Source organism: Scyliorhinus canicula, chromosome 9 (genome assembly GCF_902713615.1).
Source record: "Scyliorhinus canicula chromosome 9, sScyCan1.1, whole genome shotgun sequence".
Lineage (NCBI taxonomy): Eukaryota > Metazoa > Chordata > Chondrichthyes > Carcharhiniformes > Scyliorhinidae > Scyliorhinus > Scyliorhinus canicula.
The window spans coordinates 169196728-169222251 of record NC_052154.1 but is presented as its reverse complement, the minus strand read 5'-3'; the positions used below and the strand labels follow the sequence as shown (position 1 = coordinate 169222251).

Genomic DNA, 25524 nt, shown 5'->3' with positions numbered 1-25524 from the left:
CCATGGTGGTGGATCTGAGCAAGCAAACAATACAATGGTAGATGTGGACTCGAAACACTTGGTGTAGGACCAAACAAAGGTATCTCCATGTCTAAGGATTATGTCACTGAGGGTGCAGGTGCAGTATATACATGAAAAGTAGAAGCGGATCAGGATGTACCTTGGTGTACTCCTGATGAAACTAAGTTTTGGAGGAGAAGCCATTCATAGAGATATTTATTTATGTATAAATTTAAAGTACCCAATTCCTTTTTTTTTCCAATTAAGGGCAATTTAGCACGGCTATAATGCGTAACACATAGGTTCCACATCTAGCCATGTCTCTAGTCGAAATTGCCTGGATATGTCCTGTCTACAAAACACACGACAAATCCAATCCAGCTTACTCTCAATTTGCCTGGATGACTGCAGCTCCAATCGTCAAGAAACATTTTTTTCTTTTTAAAATAAATTTAGAGAGGGCAGCACTGCTGCCTCACTGTGCCGAGATCCCAGGCTCGATCCCGACTCTGGGCCACTGTCCGTGTGGAGTTGTGCACATTCTCCCCGTGTTTGCGTGGGTTTCACCCCCACAACCTAAAAGATGTGCAGGGTAGGTGGATTGGCCACGCTAAATTGCCTCTTAATTGGAAAAAAATGTATTGGGTACTTTAAATTTATATATTTTTTAAATTTAGAGTACCCAATTTTTTTTTTCAATTAAGGGGCAATGTAGCATGGCCAATACACCTGACCTGCACATCTTTTGGGTTGTGGAGGTGAAACCCACGCAGAAACAGGGAGAATGTGCAAACTCCACACAGACAGTGACCCGGGGCTCTCTTGCAAACCAGGAATTTTAAAGACACTACTGCAGCAGTCATATACACATCAACCCAGGCTTTTAACCCTTACTGCAACATATACCTATAAATATATTATATCTGAAATGCCTATATTCATCACAATGGGACCTCTTCACCTACATGTTCCCCTCCAAATTTTACACCTAACTGATTAGAGCTTTATGAACTTTTCTCTGACTTTGCTTAGATCAGCTATCTCAACACAGACTGAGAATTAAACCTCAAACCTATCTATACTGCCTGGCACTGAAAAAACACATACGAGCATTTGTGGAGATTCAACTGATTTCGCCCAAATCTGGCTCTGGTCAATGTTTTCAAAACTATCCTTTGTAATTGTTATGGTGGTGTACTTCAACTTTTTATTCTGCTCACTGCTGTGCAGAATCACACCATGGCCTCCAAAATTTCTGATGTTGCCTAGTTCCAGAGAACTCTTCTTGCTTGGTTCAAAACCTTGCTTTCACAGCATTACCAACATATCTTGAAAGAAGGGTATGGTAGCACAGTGGTTAGCACTGCTGCCTCACGGCTCGGAGGACCCAGGTTTGATCCTGGTCCCGGGTCACTGTCGATGTGGAGTTTGCACATTCTCCCCGTGTCTGCATGGGTCTCATCCCCACAACCAAAAAGATGTGCAGGGTAGGTGAATTTGCCGTGCTAAATTGCCCTTAATTGGAATAAAAAGGAATTGGGTACTTTAAATTTATACATAAATAAATGTCTCTATGAATGGCTTCTCCTCCAAAACTTAGTATCATCAGGAGTACAACAAGGTACATCCTGATCCGCTTCTACTTTTCATGTACATACTGCACCTGCACCCTCAGTGACATCATCCTTAGACATGGAGATACCTTTGTTTGGTCCTACACCAAGTGTTTCGAGTCCACATCTACCATTGTATTGTTTGCTTGCTCAACACCATTGTCCATGAACCAGAATTTTCCTCAGTTTAACATGCGGGAGGCTTGGTCTTGCCATTCAGCTTCAAAAGCATCACATTCTATTCCATCCCTCTCCCCAGCTGCGAGTTCAAATTGAATCCATATTCAGTGTCCTAATCTGAGTTTCAGCCAGATTATTGAGATTTAAGTGTACCAAATACCACCTTGAAATTTTCAGATGATATAGAAGTTTGTCAAATGGTGAGCAGACTATAAAGGACTTCAGTATTACATAGGCTGATCTGCAGAATGTTGACAGAGGCAATTTAATGTGAACAAGAGAAAAGAGTTACATTTTGGAACAAAAAGTAACAGAGATGATGTGTAAATCTAATGGAAGACACTGAAGATTGTTACCATAGAATTGAGAGAGCATGGAATGGTTGAGGAAGAAACCATTGCACCTTTAAAGGGAAAATTGGAAAACGTTTGAAGCAGAGGAAGATACAAGGCCTCAGAGAGAGAGAGAGAGCAGGACAGTTTAATTATTTTTGGATTATCGTAGCAAAGAGCTGGCACAGACATGGGGAGTTTAATGGCCTCTTTACAGTAAACCTGTCAATCATTCTCAATAAAGTGTGTTTCCTGTACCAGCCTCCCCGAACAGGCGCCGGAATGTGGCGACTATGGGCTTTTCACAGTAACTTCATTTGAAGCCTACTTGTGACAATAAGCGATGTTTTTCATTTCATTTTATTTCATTTCTCCCAATTTCAATTTCTCTTAATTTCAATTTGATGACATTGAAACAATTTTAATAGACTTTTGCAAAAATCCAAGCAAGTTGGTTTCCATCACAGCTGAAAACATATGCCATGTCAAATAGTTTTATTCTATGGAATGTTACATTTGAGCGTTGCCCAGTCCACAACCATCAATGCTGCCCATAACCCCTGGCGACAGAGGGGAGCACTGCAGGAAGATGCAGTTTGTTGAATAATTTCTTTCTTACGTTTAATACATCCATTAAGCTTAATACAGATTCATTCAGCAAGGTCTGAGATTTCAATTATTCTTGCTTTAAGGAAAAATAATTTGACAGTCCATTTGGTCAAGATCACGTTAGCGGCATATCTGAAAGCATTTGTTCAGAGCGTTTCTTGGGGTAAATCATTATCCAAGCCAAACTGAGTCAAATTTTACACCTCTTTCACTGTTTTCTAATTGATGCAGCATTCATCCTATTGGGTGTTCATGACAGCCTGCCAGTTGGGGATGACAATGTTTCCAAACTTAATGGAGAAAACAGTGTGCCATTCTTTTCATTTTTCTTTAATGTGTGGTATTTAACTTGGAACAAGGCCTATGCAGTAACTTCCCAGCAGCTACATCCAGCTATGCGGGAACATTTATTGATGGCCTAACATCTTTTCATACCATAGCATTGTTTTTGTTAAGCAGAACATCTGATTTTAAAAAAATATATAAATTTAGAGTACCCAATTATTTTTTTCCAATTAAGGGGCAATTTAACGTGGCCAATCCGCCTAACCTGCACATCTTTGAGTTGTGGGGGTGAAACCCACACAGACACGAGGAGAATGTGCAAAATCCACAGACAGTGACCCAGGTTCGATCCCGGGTCCTCAGCTTCGTTAGCAGCTGTGCTAACCACTGCACCACCGTGCTGCTCGAGCAGAACATCTGATGTATGCTCTATACTTAACCTTTTTATATTACCACAGACTCTTCCATGTGTTAAGGGCTGTGGAAAAAGATTTTTAAATGAAATTGGGATAAAATAAAAAGGGAAATTGATAAGTGCATATGTGTGAAGGGGTGTTTTTATATATATTAGCATACCAGTAAAAAACATGTGTTTACTATGTGATTGGGAGGGAAAACAATGGGGTATGGAAGAGTTAACTTCAAAGTGGAGAGATAAGGGGAATTGCCTCTTATATGCTAAAAAGCCAGGTCCACAGGGTGGGTAATGCTGCAATTGTTTAAGGTGTTAGTGAGGCCACACCTGGAGTATTGTGTTCAGTTTTGGTCTCCTTACCTGAGAAAGGACGTACTGGCGCTCGAGGATGTGCAGAGGAGATTCACTAGGTTAATCCCAGAGCTGAAGGGGTTGGATTACGAGGAGAGGTTGAGTAGACTGGGACTGTACTTGTTGGAATTTAGAAGGAAATGAAATGAAAATGAAATGAAAATCGCTTATTGTCACGAGTAGGCTTCAAATGAAGTTACTGTGAAAAACCCCTAGTCGCCACATTCCAGCGCCTGTTTGGGAAGGCTGGTACGGGAATTGAACCGTGCTGCTGGCCTGCCTTGGTCTGCTTTCAAAGCCAGCGATTTAGCCATGTGCTAAACCAGCCCCGATGAGGGGGGATCTTATAGAAACATATAAAATTATGAAGGGAATAGATAGGATAGATGCGGGCAGGTTGTTTCCACTGGCGGGTGAAAGCAGAACTAGGGCGCATAGCCTCAAAATAAGGGGAAGTAGATTTAGGACTGAGTTTAGGAGGAACGTCTTCACCCAAAGGGTTGTGAATCTATGGAATTCCTTGCCCAGTGAAGCAGTTGAGGCTCCTTCATTAAATGTTTTTAAGATAAAGTTAGATAGTTTTTTGAAGAATAAAGGGATTAAGGGTTATGGTGTTCGGGCCGGAAAGTGGAGCTGAGTCCACAAAAAATCAGCCATGATCTCATTGAATGGCGGACCAGGCTCGAGGGGCCAGATGGCATACTGCTGCTCCTAGTTCTTATGTTCTTATATAATATCAAAGGGAAAGAATGATATATCCATAGCAGATTAACTGGAGAAAGTGGCACCATTGAGACAGGTACCCTCACAGCCACACCCAGTTGCAGAAAACAGTCTGCCCTGAAAACAAGTTATTGCAAAAAATGCAGCCAGTAAAAATCAAAAACCGAGGACTACCAGTGGCGTGATGCAAAGAGAAAACATGCATGAGATGGCTGGAGAACTGATCTTTTTGCCTTTTTTCTAGGCCCATTGGTTGTTTATTCTTTGGAAACCTGTGGTAGTTATCGGCTGGAGCTCTCTCTGCTGAGTTACCCAGACACCAAAGATAAGAAAGATTTGAGCAGAAACTCGTAGACAGATTCTGAAACCTCTCAAGGCTCAGTATACAGTAAGACGGCGGAGTCGATTTCTTTCTCTCTGTCCACTAACAGCTGAGCTTCACACTGGAATTTTGGCGAAAGAGTTTGAGAAACACCTAAAAATTATTTCGGATGATCTCAAAAGATCAATCGACGAGGCCTTGGCCCCCATTCGTGTGGTTCTGGAAAAGATAGTAAGACCATCGAAGCCACGACTAAGAGTATGGAGGGAGCTTTGTCAGACCATGTGTTCACAAAATGGTGCCATATCCAACCTCCATGGCGGACGCTGGGCAAGGCAGGATTATAGTGCCAAATCAACAAAATGTGGGAATGGTCTGAAATCACAATCGCCGAGCAACCTGCCGCCTCCAAAGGGAGGAGAGACCTATCCACCATTAAAAACAAGTCCATACACAAGTGTACCTGGTGCACATGGGAGAAAATTGAAAAATCTTTATCACCTGGGTGCAAAAAGCGCCACAGATCTGCCCCCCCCCCCCCCCCCCCCCCCCCCCACTCCCCTCTGTGCACAAAAAACAACAAAGGTCTGCCCACCCTGATGGAGTCAGAGATTTGGTCTTGGACTGATCCAGACTGGGATCTGAACACAATTTAAGTCACCACCCAAAATAAGCTGATGAGAATACAAATCGGGGATGGTGGCCAGCTGCTTATTAATAAAATCTGTATTGTCCCAGTTAGGAGCATAGATATTAACCAGAACCACCGAGGTGTCTGTGAAAGAGCCACAGACAATAATATGTCTACCATTGGGGTCAGCCTTTCTATTGATGAATTTTGCCGCACCCTGGGTCTCCTACCCACAAGTGAGTCTCCTGCAGAAACACCACATCAGATTTTAAACTCTTAAGGTGAGCAAATTCCCTTGACCATTTCAACCCCCTGACATTCCAGGTAACCAAAGGTGGCCTCCCACCAGCCCCTCCCCACTCAATCCAGAGTCAGCCATTTCCACCAAGAGGGATTGTCCAAAAGGTACTATGTAGGTACAGCAACCAGGCCCACCCATGGTGGCTGCCAAACTCACTCACAAAGCTAAACAAAGAAAATTCTGCAGTCACCATCTGCAAACTATCCCCACGCCTCTTCCTCTCCCCCCCCCCCCCTTCCTTGCCCTCAGATACTGCTCCACCCAAATGAAATTAAATGAAAATCGCTTATTGTCCCGAGTAGGCTTCGAATGAAGTTACTGTGAAAAGCCCCTAGTCGCCACATTCCGGCGCCTGTTCGGGGAGGCTGTTACGGGACTATGCATACAGATAACAGCAAGGTGAACCTAAACAACTGAAACCTACTTCTGCTAAAGCTAAGCAAAACAAATGCACAAAGGTCATTTTCTAAAACAGAACTACTATAATGAGCTGCAGACAACCCCTCAACACCGCTCCCGTTAGCTAACTCTTCAGTTAGCAGAGTGGCTCCCACCTAAAGCAAAGAAAATGATTACAAAAAAAAAGTAATGTACAAAAACCCCGGGCGCGATTCTCCCAAAGGGAGACAAAGTGCCGACGCCGGAGTGAAAACCGGAGTGTTTCACTCCGGCGTCAGAGGCCGTTCCTCGCCCTCTATTCTCCCACCCCCAGGGGGCTAGGAGCGGCAGCGCGTCAATCTCGCGCGCCGGGCCTTGACGCTTCCGTCAAAGCGGCGCCGCCTGAATGACGCTGCCGGCGGCGCCTAAATGATGTCACCCGCGCATGTGCAGATTGGCCGGCGCTAACCCACGCATGCGCGGTTGCCGTCCTCCCCTCCGCTGCCCCGCAAGACATGGAGGATTGATCTTGCGGGGCGGCGGAGGGAAAAGAGTGCGTCTTTCAGAGACGCCGGCCCGACGATCGGTGGGCACCGATCGCGGGCTAGACCCCTCCTGAGCCACCCCCCTGGTGCTCGATTCTCCCTCCGCCCCCCACAGGCCCCACACGCAGCGGTCGCGCGCTGTTCACGCCGGCAGTGACCAGGTGCGGTTGGCGCCGGCGTGAACGGGTCGGATTCGGCAGGCCGCTCGGCCCATCCGGGCCGGAGAATCGCCGCTTGACCGGAGCGGCGATTCTCCGAGCGGCCTGTCGCAAAACGCGACATGCCGTTTTGGGGTGGGGGGAGGGGGGGTGGGAGAATCGTGTGCGGGTGCCAGGGCGGCATGGCATGATTCACCTGGCACTCCCGCGATTCTCCCACCCAGCGTGGGGGTTGGAGAATCGCGCCCCACTTATGCCATTGTACCCCAACCGGGAGCTGTATATTTCCGAACAATTAGAACAGATCCCCACATAAAACTACACCTCAAACCAGAGCAAACTGTAACAAATTCAATACCAATATGTACAGAAAAATGCAAACATGAACGTGGAACCCCAACAAGTCAACATGTCCATCCCCAATATCCATAAAAATCACAATCATATCATGCCAAAACCATGTTTCGTTACAATGGAATCTGTCGCTCACTGCAAAATACTAGTCCTTTCCCTTGAAAGTCACTCGCAGCTGCGCCGGATATGGCATCCCAAACCGTTTTCCACTTTTGTCCAGGGCGGCCTTGGCTTTGCTGAATGCAGCCCTCTCATCACCTGCTCTGTTTCCACATCCTGGTAGAACCTAATGCCCTGGCCTCCATTTGTAGTTACGATGCTCTTTTGCCCATCTCAGGACCTGCTCCTTTTCTGTGAAGTTATGAAACCACACGATTACCGCACAAGTTGGTTCCTCAGGGTGCGCCTTCTGCCAAAGTGTACGGTGGGCCCAGTCCAACTCGAGAATCTACCCTTTCCACCATCTTCCTGAACATCTCTGGAAAATATTCTGTGGCAGACTGGCCTTTCACCCCTCCAGCAGCCCCACAATTCGAACGTTTTGCCTCCTGGAACAATTCTCCAAATTGGCCTTCAGCAATTTATTCGTTTTGGCCACCAGAGATATATCTGATTCCAGTGAGGCAATCTGGTCATTGTGCCTTGAAAGGGCTACCTGCATGCCTTTTATCTTGGTTCCATGGGCCTTCGCCATTTCGTTGGTCCTCTCCAAAGCAATTCGGATGGGAGACATCTTCCATTGATTTGTGGAGGTCCCCCGACACAACCCACCAATGTTTGTCAAATTCTGTCACCAAGGCACTCATAAGCATCTCAGCCAGAGACCCAGAGTGGCCAGAGACCCAGAGTCCCAGAGGTTGCCTCCACCATATTTCCCGCTGATGAGCCCCGAGAGGCCTCCATGTCCGTGAACGAACATCTACTTTCTGCTTTTGTTTCCTCCTGACTTTTCTGGGCATTTCATTCATATAGAATCCTTATTCCATTAAATATGTGGGTTTTCAAATGGAAATACCCCCGTAACAGAAGAAAAGGGCTAAAGTACCGTACTCTAACAGGAGCCGCCTCGTGCATGTGGTCATTCCTACCTTATGCTACTGGATGTCTGTAGATTCCAAGTTTTAAGGAAAAAGAGAGGGAGAGGAAACACTGCAATTTAAAATAGGAAGTCCACTCGATCGGCTGTTTCAGGATACGGGCGCGGAGTTTACGAAAGAAGGGCCATATTTAATGGAGTAAAGGCTGCCCTGTACAGCAGTGCAGATCCGGTTCAGAATGGTCTATCCGGCTTGTCTTAGAGTCACGTTTTTTTTCAAAATCTTTTTATTGGCTTTTCTCATATTTATAAACAGTTGTAACTTATATACATTACATTTTTCTTGCCCGCGCTAATTTGCTTTATTTTACAAAGAGGTTTGTTTTGTTCTTCATTTGACTAACTGTACGTACATTTTGCTGCCCTCTGGATCGGTCTATGATATTATGATGCCCCCTCTTCCTCCTCCCACCCCCCCCCCCCCCCATTGGTCAGCACCCTTCCTCTTCTCTTGTCTCCCCCCCCCCCCCGCCAGCCGAGGAGGATTCACTGGCGTGCGATTAGGGAAGCGAAAGAAAGGGCGTTGGCCCCCTTCCTCATGTGTAGCTCTGGCTGCTCCGATACCCCGAAGATTGCCACTATTGGGCATGGCTTCACCCTCACCCCCACAACCTTGGACATTGCCTCGGAGAAGGCTGTCCAGACCCAGCAAGCTTGGGGCAAGCACAAAACATGTGGGTGTGGTTGGCCGGGCCCCTCTGGCACCGCTCACATTTGTCCTCCACCTCCAGGAAGAACCTGCTCATTCGGGTTCTGGTCAGGTGCGCTCTGTGCGCCACTTTGAGCTGCATTAGGGTTAGCCTTGTGCAGGAGGAGGTGGAGCTCACCCTGCTCAGTGCTTCGCTCCAGAGTCCCCATCCTACCTCTTGTCCCCAGTTCGTCCTCCCATTTTTTGTCTGGTCCCGTCCAGTAGTTGTCCGTATATTTTCCCACATAGCTCCCCCTTCTCGGTGCTTGTGCCTATAAGGTCCTCTAGTAGTGTGGTTTCTGGGGCCCCGGGATACCTTACTGTCTCTTTGCGGAGGAAGTGCTTTATTTGGAGGTGTCTCAATTCCTGTCCTCTTGCTAGTTTCCGCTTCCTCGTCAGTTCATCCAGTGTCGCCAGTCTGCACCCTACCTAGAAGTCCCCGACCGTCAGTGTGCCTCCGCCCCGCCTCCATCTTTTGAAGGTGGTATCTAGCACGGCTGGGGGGAATCTGTGATTGCCGCATATGGGGGCCATAGGGGACATTTTGGTTATCCCGAAGTGCTGTCTCAACTGCGTCCACATTCTCAGCGTGACCGCTACCACTTGGCTCGTTGTGTACCTTGTTTTTAAAAAAATTTTAGATTACCCAATTATTTTTTCCAATTAAGGGGCAATTTAGCATGGCTAATCCACCTACTCTGCACATTTTTGGGTTGTGGGGGCGAAACCCACGCAGACACGGGGAGAATATGCAAATTCCACACAGTGACCCAGAGCCGGGATCGAACCTGGGACCTCAGCGCCGTGAGGCGGTTGTGCTAACCACTAGGCCACCGTGCTGCCCTGTTGTGTACCTTGTTGAGGAGGATGGGAGTGCTGCTGTGGTCAGGGCCCAGAGGGTTGTTCCATTACAGGATGCCTCCTCCATTTATACCCAATCTATCTGGTTCTTGTACACGTCCCCTCACTTTTTCTGCCATTGCTGCCCAGTGGAGTATTGTAGGTTGGGTGAGCCAGGCCCCTTCTGACCTTCCCTCTGTGCAGTGTCGGTTTAGGAATTCCCGAAGGTGGTTTTTAGGGTAATTTCTAAAGTGGTGCACGTGAAACTGGACCCGGGACCCCAAGAGGCCATGTTTGGGGTGTCGGACCAGCCAGGGTTGGAAACGGGTGCGGAGGCAGATGTAGCCTTCGCCTTGTTGATCGCCCGAAGGCAGATCCTGATAGGTTGGAGAGTAACCTCTCCACCCTGTGCCCTGGTGTGGCGGGGGGACCTGTTGGAATTCTTGACTCTTGAGAAGGTTAAGTTTGAACTGAGGGGAAGGATGGAGGGGTTCGACAATTCATGGGCATTATTCATTATGCACTTTGAAAAACTGGATAACATCAAACATTAGTTGGGGTGGCTGTGTGTGTTAATGGCGACTATGGGTGATCCCTAATTCCTTTTTGTCATTTGTTCATGTGAACATGCGGGCTAATGCTTGGGGTCTGGTGGGAGGATGGAATTGTTTTGTTGATATAGGGATTGACATATTTGTTACTGATAATTGTTTATTGTTGGTGGGTGTAAATTTGGGAGAAAATGTGAAAAATAACAAAAATATATGGTTTCCCTTCTTTCTTAAAAGTTGTTCAGCGCAACAGTTAATTATTAGGGTATTATTCTTTTTTTTCTTTTCTCCAGCAGGGGTTGGGGAGGGGGGGGGGGGGGTGAGGGGGCAGTCACCCTGCTATCTAGGAAGTTAGTTTTGGGGCTACGCTGCACCTCATTATAGTAGTTTTCTCCTTCTCTGGGTGTATGGAATTTAGGCAAGGGTGAATGTTTCCCGGTTAACCCCCCCCCCCCCCCCGGGAGGCAAGCTCAATTGGGGACGTTACTTTTGCATTTCTCACACAAGCTTTCGTTATCTGGGGGTCCAGGTGGTCTACAACTGGGTCTCATTTCAGAAGTTGAATTATACAAATTTGATGAATAGTGTCAAAATAAATTTGCAGAGGTGGAACAACCTTCCTCTATCTTTGGCAGGTAGGATATAAACTATTAAAATGAACAAGCTCCCCAGGTTTTTCTTTCAATGACGTACCATTTTTCTCCTCAAATATTTTTTTAAATCAAGGTTAACAAATTGATATCTTCTTTAATTTGGGCAGGTAAGAATCCCAGAATCCGTAGTGTTCTGCTCCAAAGGAATCACAGCCTATTATTTTATTCTTGGGCCGCGAACATTCAAAAAATATATTGTGGATCAGTGACCCTAATTCTATTTGGGGGCAAATGGAAGCTCGTTCCTGCACTCCTCTAGTCACTGCACCGTTGCCCTTTTCCCTGGCTAATTTTTCCTCAAACCCAGTGGTGGTCTCCTCTCTTAGAATTTGGAAAGTTATTTCAAACTCCTTTCCCTGTCTTCACCAGTCCCTATTTCCAACAACCACCTTTTCCTGCCTTCTGGGTTGGACCTAATATTTAAATCTTGGAAAGGGAAGAGTTTGTCGCATTTTCAGGACCTGTTCGTGGAGGAGAGGTTTGCTTGTTTTAAGGAGCTTGCTGATAAATTCCAGCTGCCCAACTCCAGCCTTTTAAGTTTGTGACTTCTCGCGATGGCTTTTCCTTCCGTGCCATCTGATTCCATGAAGAGGAGGATTTGGTCCCTTCTCAGGGTCTATGTCAGACACATATGGCCATATTCTCTCATTGGATTCTGCTCCATTAAGCAGGACGAGAGCAAAACAGGTAAGTGAATTAGGCCCTTTCTTAGTGGTGAGGCCTTCACAGGATAAACTCCATGCCCTGGCATGCTCGGTTGAGTCTAATTCAATTTAAGGTCATATTCAGGACACACTGGATTTGGGCAAGGAGTGGGTTTTCCCCAAATGTTAAGGATAGGTGTGATCGCTGTTCTCTTGGCCCAGCTACCCACAAACATATGTTGTAGTCCTGCCCCAAACTTGTCAGCTTCACTCTTTAATAGAGATATTCCCATATGGATTTAGACCGGTGTCTGCTGGTGGCCATATTTGGGATGTCAGATTCACCAGGAATTCAGTCTGGGGTAAAGGTGGATGTTATTGCCTTTGTCTTGCCGCTAGTCCTCCAACCAAGCAATCTGGGCTATCACCCAACCAAACCGAGGCACTGGGCGAAGTAACAATGTCATTCCTACATTGGAGAAAGTCAAATTCACCATGCAGGCAGGGTGTGGGAAAGTGTGTCAGCAGAGAGGTTCCACCTAAAATGGCAATCATTGGTTTGCATTTTTAAGGATTTACTCAGTCAGTGGTTTTGGGGCTTTCAAAAACTTGTATTTGGTTCTGTTTGCATTCTGTTGTGGCTTGTTTTATTTAATAAACATACTTTTTTATCTACATCAAAAACTCAAACTGAGATTATGCCTCCACTGAAACTGACGACGGTTTTCAAAAATGTGGACAAATAATCTCTGCATGATAATTATCTGCTGAATTTAGCTGTTATATTATATTGGATGTTGTTTGGGAACAAGGGTAATCAGAGTTCAGTAAACAGATAGTGGGGGAACAAAGTGGTAATGTCCTGTAATGTGTGCGTATAGCCATCAGTGTTTTGTTGCAGCGTATTATTATAGCCCTTTTGTGTTTTTCTTTCAAGTTAATAATTTTTTAAAATTAATCACAAAACGACTGGACTATTCCTCCCTGGTTTGCGTATCTTTTCTCACATTATACAAAATTGAAAATATACACCACTCAATCGGTGCTCTAATTTACTCTTCTGGGTTTTGGGATACCCTTGCATTCAACATCAGCAGGGTTTTTCACACTTGCACATCCTACTCTGAATAAAAGCCAAAAAACATAATTAACTCATGAATTTAGTTCACTAAATATTTCTACAAAATAGCATACATAATATTACCTCACCTGCCTCCAAAAATCCATAAAACAGATAGGGTTAGGTTGTGCAGCTGATCAGCTAGCTATTTTTCATCAACCCTTTGACTTGTACAGTCCCCAGCTCAAAAATGTTCCACATAATTTCACCAGTAGATATAAAATGTATATTGAATTATAAAAAAATATATTTAAAAGGAGAAAAAAACAATTCACGACCCAAAAGATGAAAATACATCAAAGAAAATAGCAAATCGTACAAATGCAGAGCATACACTGAACAAGTGAAAAAGAATCAAAAATCCACTCTCGATGAAAATAAAGGGCCTGGTGTGCAAAAATAGCAAGTATGTGCTTAATTTCAGACACCGTTAGGCCATATACCTGGACAGCCAAGCTCAAAAACTCATATTTAGAACATTATTCACAACAAAGGCCATTTGCTCCCCACCAGTTCTCAGTGAGAGCAACTTATCCAAGTCCCACCCCATCCCTGTAGTCATGTAAATCTTTTGTCTGCAGAAAATTATCCAATTCACTTAAATCAAATTGAATCTGCCCCCACCATACTCTGGCAGTGCATTCCAGATCTGAACCACTCATTGCATTGAAAAAAATCATATCCACTCTGGTTCTTTCGCCACTTTAAATCAGTACACTCTGGTTTGCAACTCTTCCACCAATGGGAAGACTTTCTCCCCAAGTCTAGGCCTTCTTGATTTTGAGTACCTCTATCAAATATCCTCTCATCCTTCTTGAACAGAAGCCCCTCTCCAATCTGTCCTCCCAATGGAATTCCCTCAGCCTCAGAATGTTTGTAAATCTAGACTTCTCCAATGCCATCACATTCTTCAAGTGTGGTTTCTGAAATTGGACCTAATACTCCAGCTGAGGGCAAAGTAGGGCAAAGAATTAACATTGCTTTTGTACTCTATACGTATAAAGCCCAGGATCCTTGCTTTCTCAACCTGTTTTGCTACCTTCAATGTGTGCAAATATCCCAGTTCCCCTGATCTTGCACCCCCTTTAAAATTTCAGGGAATGCAAATAGGTTTGACAGTATAAATGTATTTTAGCCAGGAATATTAATTGTGGTTTTCTTAAAAATGTTTTTACCTGTAAAACTATTGTTTTTCGACATTAAAGCTCTAACCAAAAATAATAATTTTCATGATTAGCAATGATTCATGCAGTACAGACTTGACTGAACGACATTCCAGTAACTTTTACTTCAGCAATGCTGCCGATTCCAGACTTGAAAATCTTGCGCTACTAAAACATAACAAACTTTAAATCTATCAGCCTGGATGCTCAATTGGTAGCACCTGCTGCACCAAGACCTGGTTAAGATTAATGAGATCCTATGTGACTGCGACCATGTCACATTCTTGCTCACCTGCAGCATTTGATACAGCTGACCATTTGGTCTTCCTTTCTAGTGCCACTTCTCCATAATAGTCTTTTTCAGTATTCTATCTGCAGCTACCCAAATATAACCAGTGCATCCCCAGCAATGGTTTCTCCCCCCATGTTCCAAAACTCTATTCAGTTCCATTATCATACTCGCCTCCCGACTGCAGCTCAATATTACTGAAATTTTCAAGTTAGCTTCACCGTTGTACTGCCTCAATTTCACAATCATGCCAGTTGGCAAGTCTGAAATTTTACCAATTCAACCAAAGTTTGGTTACCTTCTTGTGAAATAAGTCAGAGGCTTGGAAACTTTATACATGTTCACACTATTTACACAAAGTAGCAGAATATGTATTATGCACTCAAGGTGGCTCAGCACTTGCTTCCACCAACATTCTAATTTCTTGTAAACTTATTTTTAAAAAAATACAGAATACTACATCTCTAATTGCTCCCTAATCCTGGAGGCTGATTATGTAACAAATGAGGGTCTCTTTTCCCAATCACCAACTATAGAGAACTGGATCTATAGAATTACGTTCGGCTGAAAGACTTTTAATAGTCTAGAGAATCTCCCAACATTCATTATACAGGAGCATATAAACAGTGGTTTCTTTGGATCTCATCTGGAACATAGGTTATCAGCATTGCGAGTGAAATGTTGAGGGGGAAGATTTGCCTCTTCTCTGTATGAGGTAATTTTGAACACAAGGCTCAGAGGTGGAAATTATGTGCTTATCAACATTACTCAGTTTCCAGAAATAGTTGCAATTTACTTTTTAAAATAATTCCGTACCAATGCTTGCTTTCCTTCCTTTCAGGAAGGCAGTCCTTCATTTGCAGCGGCTGGGGCAGTTGATTTGGGTTAGTGTCCATAAGGCATCTTTTGAGATCTCATGGAGATGGGTGATTATTCATGGGAATCTGGAATATATATACTTATATAACTGGAATACACCATAGCATTCCAAAGAGTTCCAGCAGGCACTGGCCACTCATCAAATCATAGAACTCATCAATTTTAACCCTCTCTGCTAAACTCAAGTTATGTAAATAGCATTGACACTGATCGGCAGAGCTCAATCATCTCACAAACATGTTTAGATTATCATTAGAACAGTTCCCTCAAATAGTTTCCAATATTCTGACTTTGCACAAAAATGCCTTTCAATATTTACCCCTTAAATTGGTTAATTTCTGAGAATACAAGTCGCTTAGCTTTTTTTCATAGTGTTCAACAGTGAATAATGCCTCAAACACTTAATTGTTCTGTAACGGTGATTTATAATGACTGTAATCTCAATCATTTAGGAAGAGTGAGGGAAAACAGTGAAACAAGCCACTAAATGCGATGAACCAACCAGTTTACCCAACTGTATGCATTACTATCAGCATATAAAATGTGGGCTATGGTTTTGATAGTTAATAAACTAATCACTCCTAACCAAACACATTCTTCTGCATTTACTTCACTACATAGAACATCAATTACCTTCTGTTTAAAAGTCAAGCAGAAGTTCACAAAGTGAAATTCTTCAATTTAATGCATATTGCAATAGTTACATTCAAGTTTTGGCATCATCCAGAATTCGGCCTACTCTTGATTGCATATAAAGTAGAATTAACTTTCAACTTTGGTACAGAGTACTCAATTCTTTTTTATTAAAGTTCTGTAACAGAATATCACCACAAGGTTACAGGAATTTGCAAAAAATAATGTTCTTCTGCCATACCACCGAGTGGTTTTTATTGGTAGATACTCAAGGTCCCAACTTCATCATCCTTGGTTCTGAATTTTTCCAGATTTTTTTTTACAATAGCTTCTGTGTCAATTTCAGCCAGTTTGGTGTTTCCATCCAATTCCCCAGCTTTCCAGCGTGATTTTCTGCACTCCAAACACCGCTCCTTCATTTTCCCATCTTTGTCGTCATCTGCCACACTACTGCAAAGTACAAAATCACCATTGCTCAACCATGACACCTTTTGATCACAAGCTGTGCTAAAAAAGTGCAGCATAATGCAATATTGATTTTTTTTTTTTGAAGCACATTAACTTAAAAAAGGTTAACTTAACTATTAGAGAAGCCACAACTGTTTTGTGACTCAAGTGAATAGATGGTCATTCATTTTTAACACATTTTACATACAAGTTATACTGTGCATTTTATTAGCACAAGTACAACTATGATCTGCAATGATCTGCGTTGTTAACAGCACACATTGCAATTTAAATTGTGTTGAGAATGATGAACTGGTTACTCATGAGAAAACAACTGTCTGGAAAAGGATAACCAGTGTATTTTCCTCCTAACCTTGAAGGCCCTTTTCAAGAGAAAGCTTAACATTACACAAGTTAAACAAAGACCATTTTTTACAACAAAGTTCAACCCAATTTTTTCTTTTTAATATTTTGTTGCATATACAGATGGCTCATCCATACTCAACCAATTACAGTACTTTGTTTTTTTTCTGCTTGGATATTAGAACTTTATGCTGAAGTCCAATTTTACATGCTATAGGATTTTGTTCTTACTGAATTAGTCTCACCAGTGCTTACAATTTCACTGTATCCAAATTTATTATTTTTTAAAAAAGACTTGTACATAGAGAGCTTAAAAAAGGGCACTGAGGGCATTGCCATTTTCAGCAGCAATGGAATATCATTGACTCTTTTATAGCCAAAATCCCAATCAAAATCAGAGGTGGTGGCTACAGGCAAGACACCTCAATTTTTAAACTTAATGTCTCCACTTATATTTAGATCACAAATCCCTTGAATTTGTAGAACAGCAAATAAACTTGCTATTCAATACAGAAGGCTAGAAGGTTTTCATAATATCAAAGTGCTATTTATGCATTTACAAATACACATCTGCAATTATGTAGTGTTACGTTCGGTGTCCGATAGTCTACATCCAAATACAATCATTTTTAATCTTGGCATGAACAGGAAAATTTGGAGACGATTTTTGCGAGTTACCCACCTGCTGAGTCTTATTTACATTAAAAATGAACTTGAAATGTGGAAAACCAGACTGATACTAACACTATCATGGATGTAAACACTGGAGGCGCCTGCTAGCCTAAAACTACAGATGTGCTGAAATTATCCCAGAAGCCAATGATTTCCTTGCCTGAAATCAAATCAAGGAATAAGCTGTCAACATGACATTTTCCCTCGCTTTTCAGGTTCCTATGGTTTATTTTTGTTAACACTAGTCTCTCTCTCTCTCTCAGGCAGATGTTCCTCTGAAACTTTTGTTTTTCTTTTCCAGAGGGCTCTCATGATCAAATTCTCACTTCTCTGGTCATTTTGTCCATTCCATGTAGTAGGAAGTTGAGTGGATTTTGTGGATGATGAGAACTGATTTTATTTTTTTGTTTGGAACCACTACTGGAAGGAACAACACAAGCTTTCACTACAACCAGTCACACAGTACAAATGAATCAAAAGCGAACTCAATTCATTCCCGGGGCAGAACCACCAAAATTAAATGAAGCTGGCACTACTGGAGCATTGAACTTGTATCCACCATGTTTTTCAATCATTTTGGACTCTGCAATAAGAGGAAGAAAAGAATAATCAAATAAGCTTTCCGTTGAAATTAATTGGCCCCCATGTCTTACAATGTAATTGCACTAGAACAGGGAATAAGCATTATATATTTGATTTTTGATTTTTAGAAAATCCACTGCTCAGAAATTAAACATACAAAAAGTACAATAATTACAGCCATTTTATATTGTTCAGTTATAACACGTTTCCAAATTGAATGGGTATCAATATGGAACAGTGATTTTATGAACAAGGACCAAAGGATTCCAACACATTTCAATGATAAAATAATAGGCAATGTTCAAATGAGTGAAGAACCCCCTGAATAAGGTCAGATTACTTATATACCTAGAGCAGCTCTTCTCTGGTCTGCAAGAGTTCCAATGTCCTGCAATTGCTTCCTATGCTCATCAGTAAGATTACATGTTAGGGCTTGGTACCAGGTTGGATCACAGTTTTGAATAGCTGGAAAAGAAAGATCAGACTGATGACACTGTATACCGAGCTACTATACCGTTTGAACTGTACCAATAGAGTTGCAATGATAAACAGCAGTAATCAAAGATTAAATAAGACAGTTTAAATCTTAGTTGCAGCCAATTTGTTACAAATCAATTCTATTTCCATAGACGTGTACAGAAGTAAAACATATAATTAAATTCTAAACGCCATTATATTGTCAGATTAGCACCAGTGTATTATCTGTAGTATATATGCAAATATTTATATATATTCTGGCAATATGAAAGAAATGTGTGTCTCATTCTCTCTGAAGAGATGATAATGACCCCTACGGGTTACAGAGACCAAATTCAAAGAGAATTATACAACGGCTATATACATTTTACAAGCCAGACCTGGCCACCAGCATCTACTAGGACAAAGAGCCCTGCAACCTTCCTTTCTAATTCTTAATGGTCCGAACATTAAGAATCTCGGGAGCCCAGACAAAGGAATACAAACTTTGTCACTGCCAGAAGTGGGGAGGGGAGAGTCATGTGACATGGCACTATCTTGCTGTACTGCAAATCAGTGCATCATCTTCCATCTAAAAAGCAGCAGCACACAAAAAGAGGCTCTGATATGGTTTGAATACCTGACCTCCCACTTACACTATTTGTACTGGAATTATACCATCGCCTACAAGACTACCGTATATACTCACGTAACATGCGACTTTTGAGCACCTAATTTGAAGCCTAAATTTCAGGGGTCGCATGATACGCGAGGTACAAAAATCGCGGGTGTGAAATGCTGGCCAAGATAAGTCACATAGCATCCAGCTGGCTTTACTAGCGTCGTTCAGCCACTTGCCGTTTCCATTCATAAAAACATGAATGGAAACGGCAAGTGGCTGAACGACGCTAGTAAAGCCAGCTGGAAAGCTGTTCGAATCGCGAACAGCTTTCACAGCAGAATCCACTCTTCCCATCAGAATACTACTCTTCAGATTTTGACCACAGCATTCTGATGGGAAGATGTTCAGCCACTTGACGTTTCCATTCATGTTTTTATGAATGGAAACGGCAAGTGGCTGAACGACGCTAGTAAAGCCAGCTGGAAAGCTGTTCGAATCGCGAACAGCTTTCACAGCAGAATCCACTCTACAGAAACCACACACAATGATACCATTTGGAAGTTTTAGTTTCCAAAATTAATTTCCAAAAAAGTGACTCGCATGATACATGAGGTATACCATAAAATCATGTTTTGGGGACAAAAATTTAGGGGTCGCATGATACGCGAGTATATATGGTACTTAAAAAAATTTTTTTTTTTTTTTTTTAATAAAGAGTACTCAATTAATTTTTTTTCCCCCCAAGGGGCAATTTAGTGTGGCCAATCCACCTAACCTGCATATCTTTGGGTTTGTGGGGGTAAAACCCACGCAGACATGGGGAGAATGTGCAAACTCCACACGGATAGTGACCCAGGGTCGGGATTCGAACCCGGGTCCTCAGCACCGCAGTCCTAGTGCTATCCACTGCACCACATGCCACCCTGCCTACAAGCCTACTTAACCTGTGTGTGACTATTGCATCGTGGAAGTCATCGCTACTGGAAAAAAGTGAACTGTCCAGCATCAGGTTTGCAGCCTGCCAAACTCTGAAGGAATACTCCACTGGATTTTGGTTCTGGACTCGCACGAAACAATAATTCTTTGTTCTGTGGTCTTCGCCCTATAAATCTTTCTTTCTCTATCCCTCTATTATATGCACAAGGATATACATAGCGATACCCCCTCCGGTATTTTAAGTGCACGCGAATAAACTAACCCTATGAGTTTATTCTATCTTGAGTTTGCTAGGGGGTTAAGGGAAATTGGATCACACCAAAACTGAGTGGTTGGGAAATATGCCAGTGCATATAAAGTGGCAAAACAAAATATTAAATCTTCTTTCCATACGGCTGAGTGGTGAAAACAGAAATTAGGGCTGTTTATATCAAACCCCTCTCCAGCCTATAACAGAATTAGTAGTCAGGTGATAAACATTCAAAATGGAAATCCAAGTACACCCAAAGACCACTTGTCACTAAAATATACATCATGAAGATCACAGCACAATATGAAACCATTTTGTGCCTAAGCCTCCATGACACTGAATGAACTATGTTACTGTCACAAGCTCTTAAGACATTTTCTTTTGCCACATTTCCAGTTGACAATGTGTCCACATGTCAGAGTAGCCTCTCTTGCTGAGGGTTAGTAAGCTAGTATATCACTAGAGTGCTTTACAGGCACCAGTTGTTTAAACCAAGACATTGTTTAAACCAACTTTGTCTTTGTGGGCTAGTGATTACTGAGGAACCTCAGGTACCAGTTCATTTCAGTGTCCCTATTTATTTGCATATCTCTCAAGTTCTTGCTTTTACTTGAAATATGTGCAGCTAGAACAAAAGTTGCTTGAGCTTCAATAACCAGATAGCTAGTACTTGAAGGTCACAGGGTGACTTCCCAAATTGCAGATTTTGTTAAAACAATGTAACATAAAACTCCAAATGGGGCAGCACAGTGGTTCACACTGCTGTCGCACAGCATCGATCCCGGCCCCAGGTCACTGTCCGTGTGGAGTTTGCACATTTTCCCTGTGCCTGCATGGGTCTCACCCCCACAATCCAAAAAGCTGTGCAGGGAAGATCAATTGGCCAGGCTAAATTGCCTCTTAATTGGGGAAAAAAATTAGGTACTCTAAATTTAAAACAATAACTCCAATTAACAAATTAAAATGTGTTGTTGCATATTTAATATTTTTCAGCCGTGACTTTAGTGAATTCCTCTATTTAGGACTGATAATGAATAGTCTCAATAAAAAGCAGACTTAGGAAGTTTGAATTAAGGCTAAATTATGTTTATATAGATCAACAGGCACCAATTAGGGTACTACAGCTGGCTTTAACTCCCATAGATACGGAACGATAGAGCCAGTCAGTAGTACTGCTCCTGATTATCCATAATCTCATACTGAAAAGTGAACTTGTGAGCATTGACTGATTACAGAACCAGTCTCTATCATGCCAGTTGGTCCAACAGCGTACCAACTTTTACCAGCAAAGCTTTCACATGGAAAATGACCAAATGAAATAGAAGAAAATCAAAAGCAAAACCAATTCATACTTTGCAGTACGATTTTGAATATCTGATATTCATCAATATTGCTATCTTCATTATCAACAATGGTGCAGTATCCTTCAAGAGCAGTCTCCTCTGCATCATCATCTTCCCATTCTTCATCATCGCCATCCTCCCCAGCTTGTTTCGCCAACATTTCTAGATACTCTTGTCCATCTTCATCAATATCATCTTCATCACTGCCCAGCTCTGTCAAAAATAAAAATTATGGTTTCTCCAACATGAGATCAAAATATTTACATATTTAAAAAATAAAATATATTATAACTGGTTGTTCAGTAATAAGGTTCAATTGTAGATTTGGATCAGTGTAGCTGAAACTCAATACATATCAGTGTAAGTTTGTGTTTATAAAAAGTGAATGAGGTTCACTGATTGTGTATCAGTTAGATTTTCTTTTAACAATTTATTTTTAAAAGTGCAATAATTAGTGCATTCGGTAGAGTTCCCTGCAAATCCAGGAAGCCAAAGCCACCAGGGATTTTTCCCACGGTGAATCCATTACATAGCATTATGAATTTGGGGACTGTTTTGAGAACAATTCAAGTTATTTCATTTTCTTCCACCATTCCCATTTTGAACAATTATTTGCTATATGCATTGACAGGACTGAAGCAGGAAATGCTTGCTTACTGCTAACTGCAAATACATGTTTGAATATGCTCTCACAATCTCAATCTCTATTTTGCTTTTGTTCACCATGAACCTTTCGAAAAAAACATGTTTACCACTAATAGAGAATGCTAATAACCATTGTTGTTGCAATTAAAACTAATAAATTCAATATATCAAGTGGAAAAATGAACCCACAAGATTGTTCCAGAACTTATTGTAACAATTTTGGGTGGCTCGGTAGCATAGTGGGTAGCACTGTTGCTTCACAGCTCCAGGATTCCCAGGTTCGATTCCCGCTTGGGTCACTGTCTTTGAGGAGCTGTACGTTCTCTCCGTGTCTGCGTGGGTTTCTTGCGCTCCGGTTTCCTCCTGTGCAGGTTAGGTGGATTGGCCATGCTAAATTGCCCTTTGGATTCGAAAAGGGATAGGTGGGGTTACTGGGCTACGGAGATAGGGTGGAGGCGTGGGCTTAAGTGGGGTGCTCTTTCCAAGGGCCGGTGCAGACTCGATGGGCAGAATGGCCTCCTCTGTGCTGTAAATGTTATGATTCTATGAAGTAAAAAGGATGCTTAACTTCAATTATATGAACATCTTATTTAAATTGGTTTCTTCCTGTTACATCATTTTGTATGTCACACCTTTGCCTTAAGCAACGTGCTACAAAAAAGCACCTCATCCCAGAACAGGATTAGGGAGAGTATACGGGCTTTACTGGGGAAATGAGATTTTTGAGCAAATGAATGACTTTTCTTTCCAGGGACAGATGCAGTGGGTGGGGTTGGAGAGATGGATGTAAATGGGAAAGATTAAGGAAGTGATAAATGAGGAACTTGTCTGATTGAGACGATGGAAATAGAACGATTGCGTAATTCAAGAAGGTGGAAAGGGTGGAGTGATTCTACAATTTAAAGATTTTGTAGCTTGCTTGTGCGTGTATACCTACTTTTCAATTAAAATACTGGTAGGAGTAATGAGGTACATTTTACATACTGAATAACAGTAGGAGTAATAAGGTATATTTTGATATATTTAAGTATGCCAAATTGTATGTCAGCTGGTTAACTGTATTCAATGAGTAGCTGTGAGCCATGCAAGCGTGAAAGATCTCAAGTTCAATACTTTTTTTTTAAAATCTAGAGTGCCCAATTCTTTTCTTCCAATTAAGGGGCAATTTAGTGTGGCCAATTCACCTACCCTGCACATCTTTGGGTTTGTGGGGGTGAGATACACGCAGACATGGAGAGAATGTGCAAACAGGGAAGGATTATAGAAACGCTGTATATGACCACGGACAGTGACCCAGGACCGGGATCGATCCCGGGTCCTTGGCGCTGTGAGGCACAAGTGCTAACCACTGCGTCAAGTTCAATCCTTAACCCAAGCTGATTTAATGAAATCACGAACAAACACATTGGAATTGAGCTGTGTCCTCAAACAGGGTGGGTAATGTAGAAAAAAAACACAATGGTTGACCATCTGTGCTAACAAAGTGTTTTTAGGTATGATTAGGCCAAGATCAATTTGGATGTTATACTACTTGGAGAAAAACAGGCCAGTATCATATTTACACCTCATGCATAAACAACAGCCATTTGACCAAAATACCAGGGGAAACCCAGTTCCTTCTATGTTCATAAAGCAGAGGAGAAAAATTGATGGAGGATTTTAAAAGATATTTGCATAGACACACTAAATAACACCAAGCCAGTGATATTAACCGAGTTATTTTTCCAATTTCCATCAACCAAGGATAATCCTCGAAACTGGTCATCATGTAACTCAAAACATAGTTCCAATGATGGTTAAAAAAAACCAAAAGAATATTAACATGCAAGCCTGCATAAAGTGCTGAATCACCAAGACCATTTGTGGTATTCATAACATTTCTCAAGCTTAGCTTTCTTGGTTTATGACACCATCATTAAAACACAGGCTAAGTCATCTAATTTCTAATGGTCATATACAGCGTTTCTATAATCCTTCCCTGTTAATGCATGTCGTCAGAAGGAAATTGCCTAATCAAAAGACTAGCTTTCTTTCATTTATTTCTCTAGATAGATATGATAATTCAGGTTGAGACTACAAGTTGAATCACAAATTATGGTCATACCATTTTCATCCTCATCTTCTCCATCATCATCATTATCACTGTCATTTTCATGCTCTGCACGGCAAGCATAGGCTCTCTTCAGTCCACCAAAGAGAAGAGTGAGAGCTGGTAGAATTTGTCCTGCAACCTGGTTCACAATTTGTGGCCTCTGTTCGAGTTCAATCAATGCACAGAGACCGAGCACACACATTTTCCGGTCATGTAAACTGGATAAAAGGGTGGGGGAAGAAAAAAAAAAGAGCGTTTGTTGGATGTCGCACATCTTAAAAATAGATGACAGTTAACTCGCTATTTCTAACTTACACAAGATTGGAGAGTTGAAATCCAAACAAGCATAGATAATATACTCAGTGACAATTAATTTAGTGTTGGTGAAGTTCAACAATGGAATGTAGTTCAAAAGCAGTATAACCCATTACAGTAGTGAAATGTGGGGATGAGACTTGGACAAGTAATGATACTCATCTGCTGAAGTTCAAAACTTCAACTTTCCACCTCCAATCCACATGGTCTTCCACTTTTCAGGAAAGTGGTCACACCACAAAAAACACGACTTTCTATAAACTAATTAGAAACAATGGCTTCAACGATGGCTCAAATGGCAAGAGCCCGTATCAAGTCATAGCAGCTGAGGTTCCCAGGTTTATCCTGGATCACATCTCAGCTCGGTGTTATAAAATTCAGGCTATGGGCTGGGGAGGGAAAAAAGGCAAGATTACCATTCTAATCAAGTGATTCTAGTATGTGTGTGCATGAACAGAATTGTTCTTTGTCACGATGCCTCTTCATAGTTAACTGTGTCATCAATACAACAGGACGCAGGAGGTGGTGAAGATGGTTCAGCTCCTTCCACTATGAAGTTAACAGTGTCATTACAGTGTAATGACATTGCCAAGAAACATAATTGGCAAAAATCCACAGCAACACTATCAGGGTGCCACTGCCAAAAGTCCATAGCGAATTTCAGCAAAACACAAAAAATTGCCATTTCTGCACAAGTATCACTTTGAACTAAATGATCAGTCTGAAAAGTACCATTAGTGTTCCACTGTTCAATTTATCATTGGTCTGGAGACTAATTTTTATTTTTTATTGCAAAATGCAATACAATGGCAATGTCAAGAACAAAACGACAAATCAGGGATCCAAAAAAAAAATAGACATGCTCAAGTGAAAGTCTAGACACCGTTTCTGAAGACTATTCCAGCTACATATATAGCTAGTCATATTAACTATGGGCAGAAGCATTTTTGTCAGCGTTTAGAGATGGGGCTAACGCTGCAATTTCTATTCCCACCCAAATACCATGAAAAACACGACCTACTTTCACCACTACTGAAACTTTCATGCA

The 25524-nt window shown here is 42.1% G+C and overlaps 1 protein-coding gene across 3 annotated transcripts in view; it reads right to left on the bottom strand.

The window, feature by feature from the left end:
* Window positions 1–15787: 15787 nt before the first annotated feature.
* ipo7 (importin 7) overlaps window positions 15788–25524 on the bottom strand; it is a 100455-nt gene continuing 90718 nt past the window's right edge. The window contains exons 22-26 of one of the 3 annotated variants that reach the window (XM_038808168.1): window positions 24174–24379; window positions 21434–21637; window positions 18166–18282; window positions 17772–17818; window positions 15788–16203 (exon numbers count right to left, since the gene is read on the bottom strand). In XM_038808168.1, the coding sequence (XP_038664096.1) occupies window positions 16201–16203; window positions 17772–17818; window positions 18166–18282; window positions 21434–21637; window positions 24174–24379 (577 nt within the window). In that variant the 3' untranslated portion in view covers window positions 15788–16200. Of the gene's footprint in view, window positions 17819–18165; window positions 18283–21433; window positions 21638–24173; window positions 24380–25524 lie in introns of all 3 variants that reach the window. The other 2 variants (XM_038808169.1, XM_038808167.1) reach the window with 2 other exon arrangements.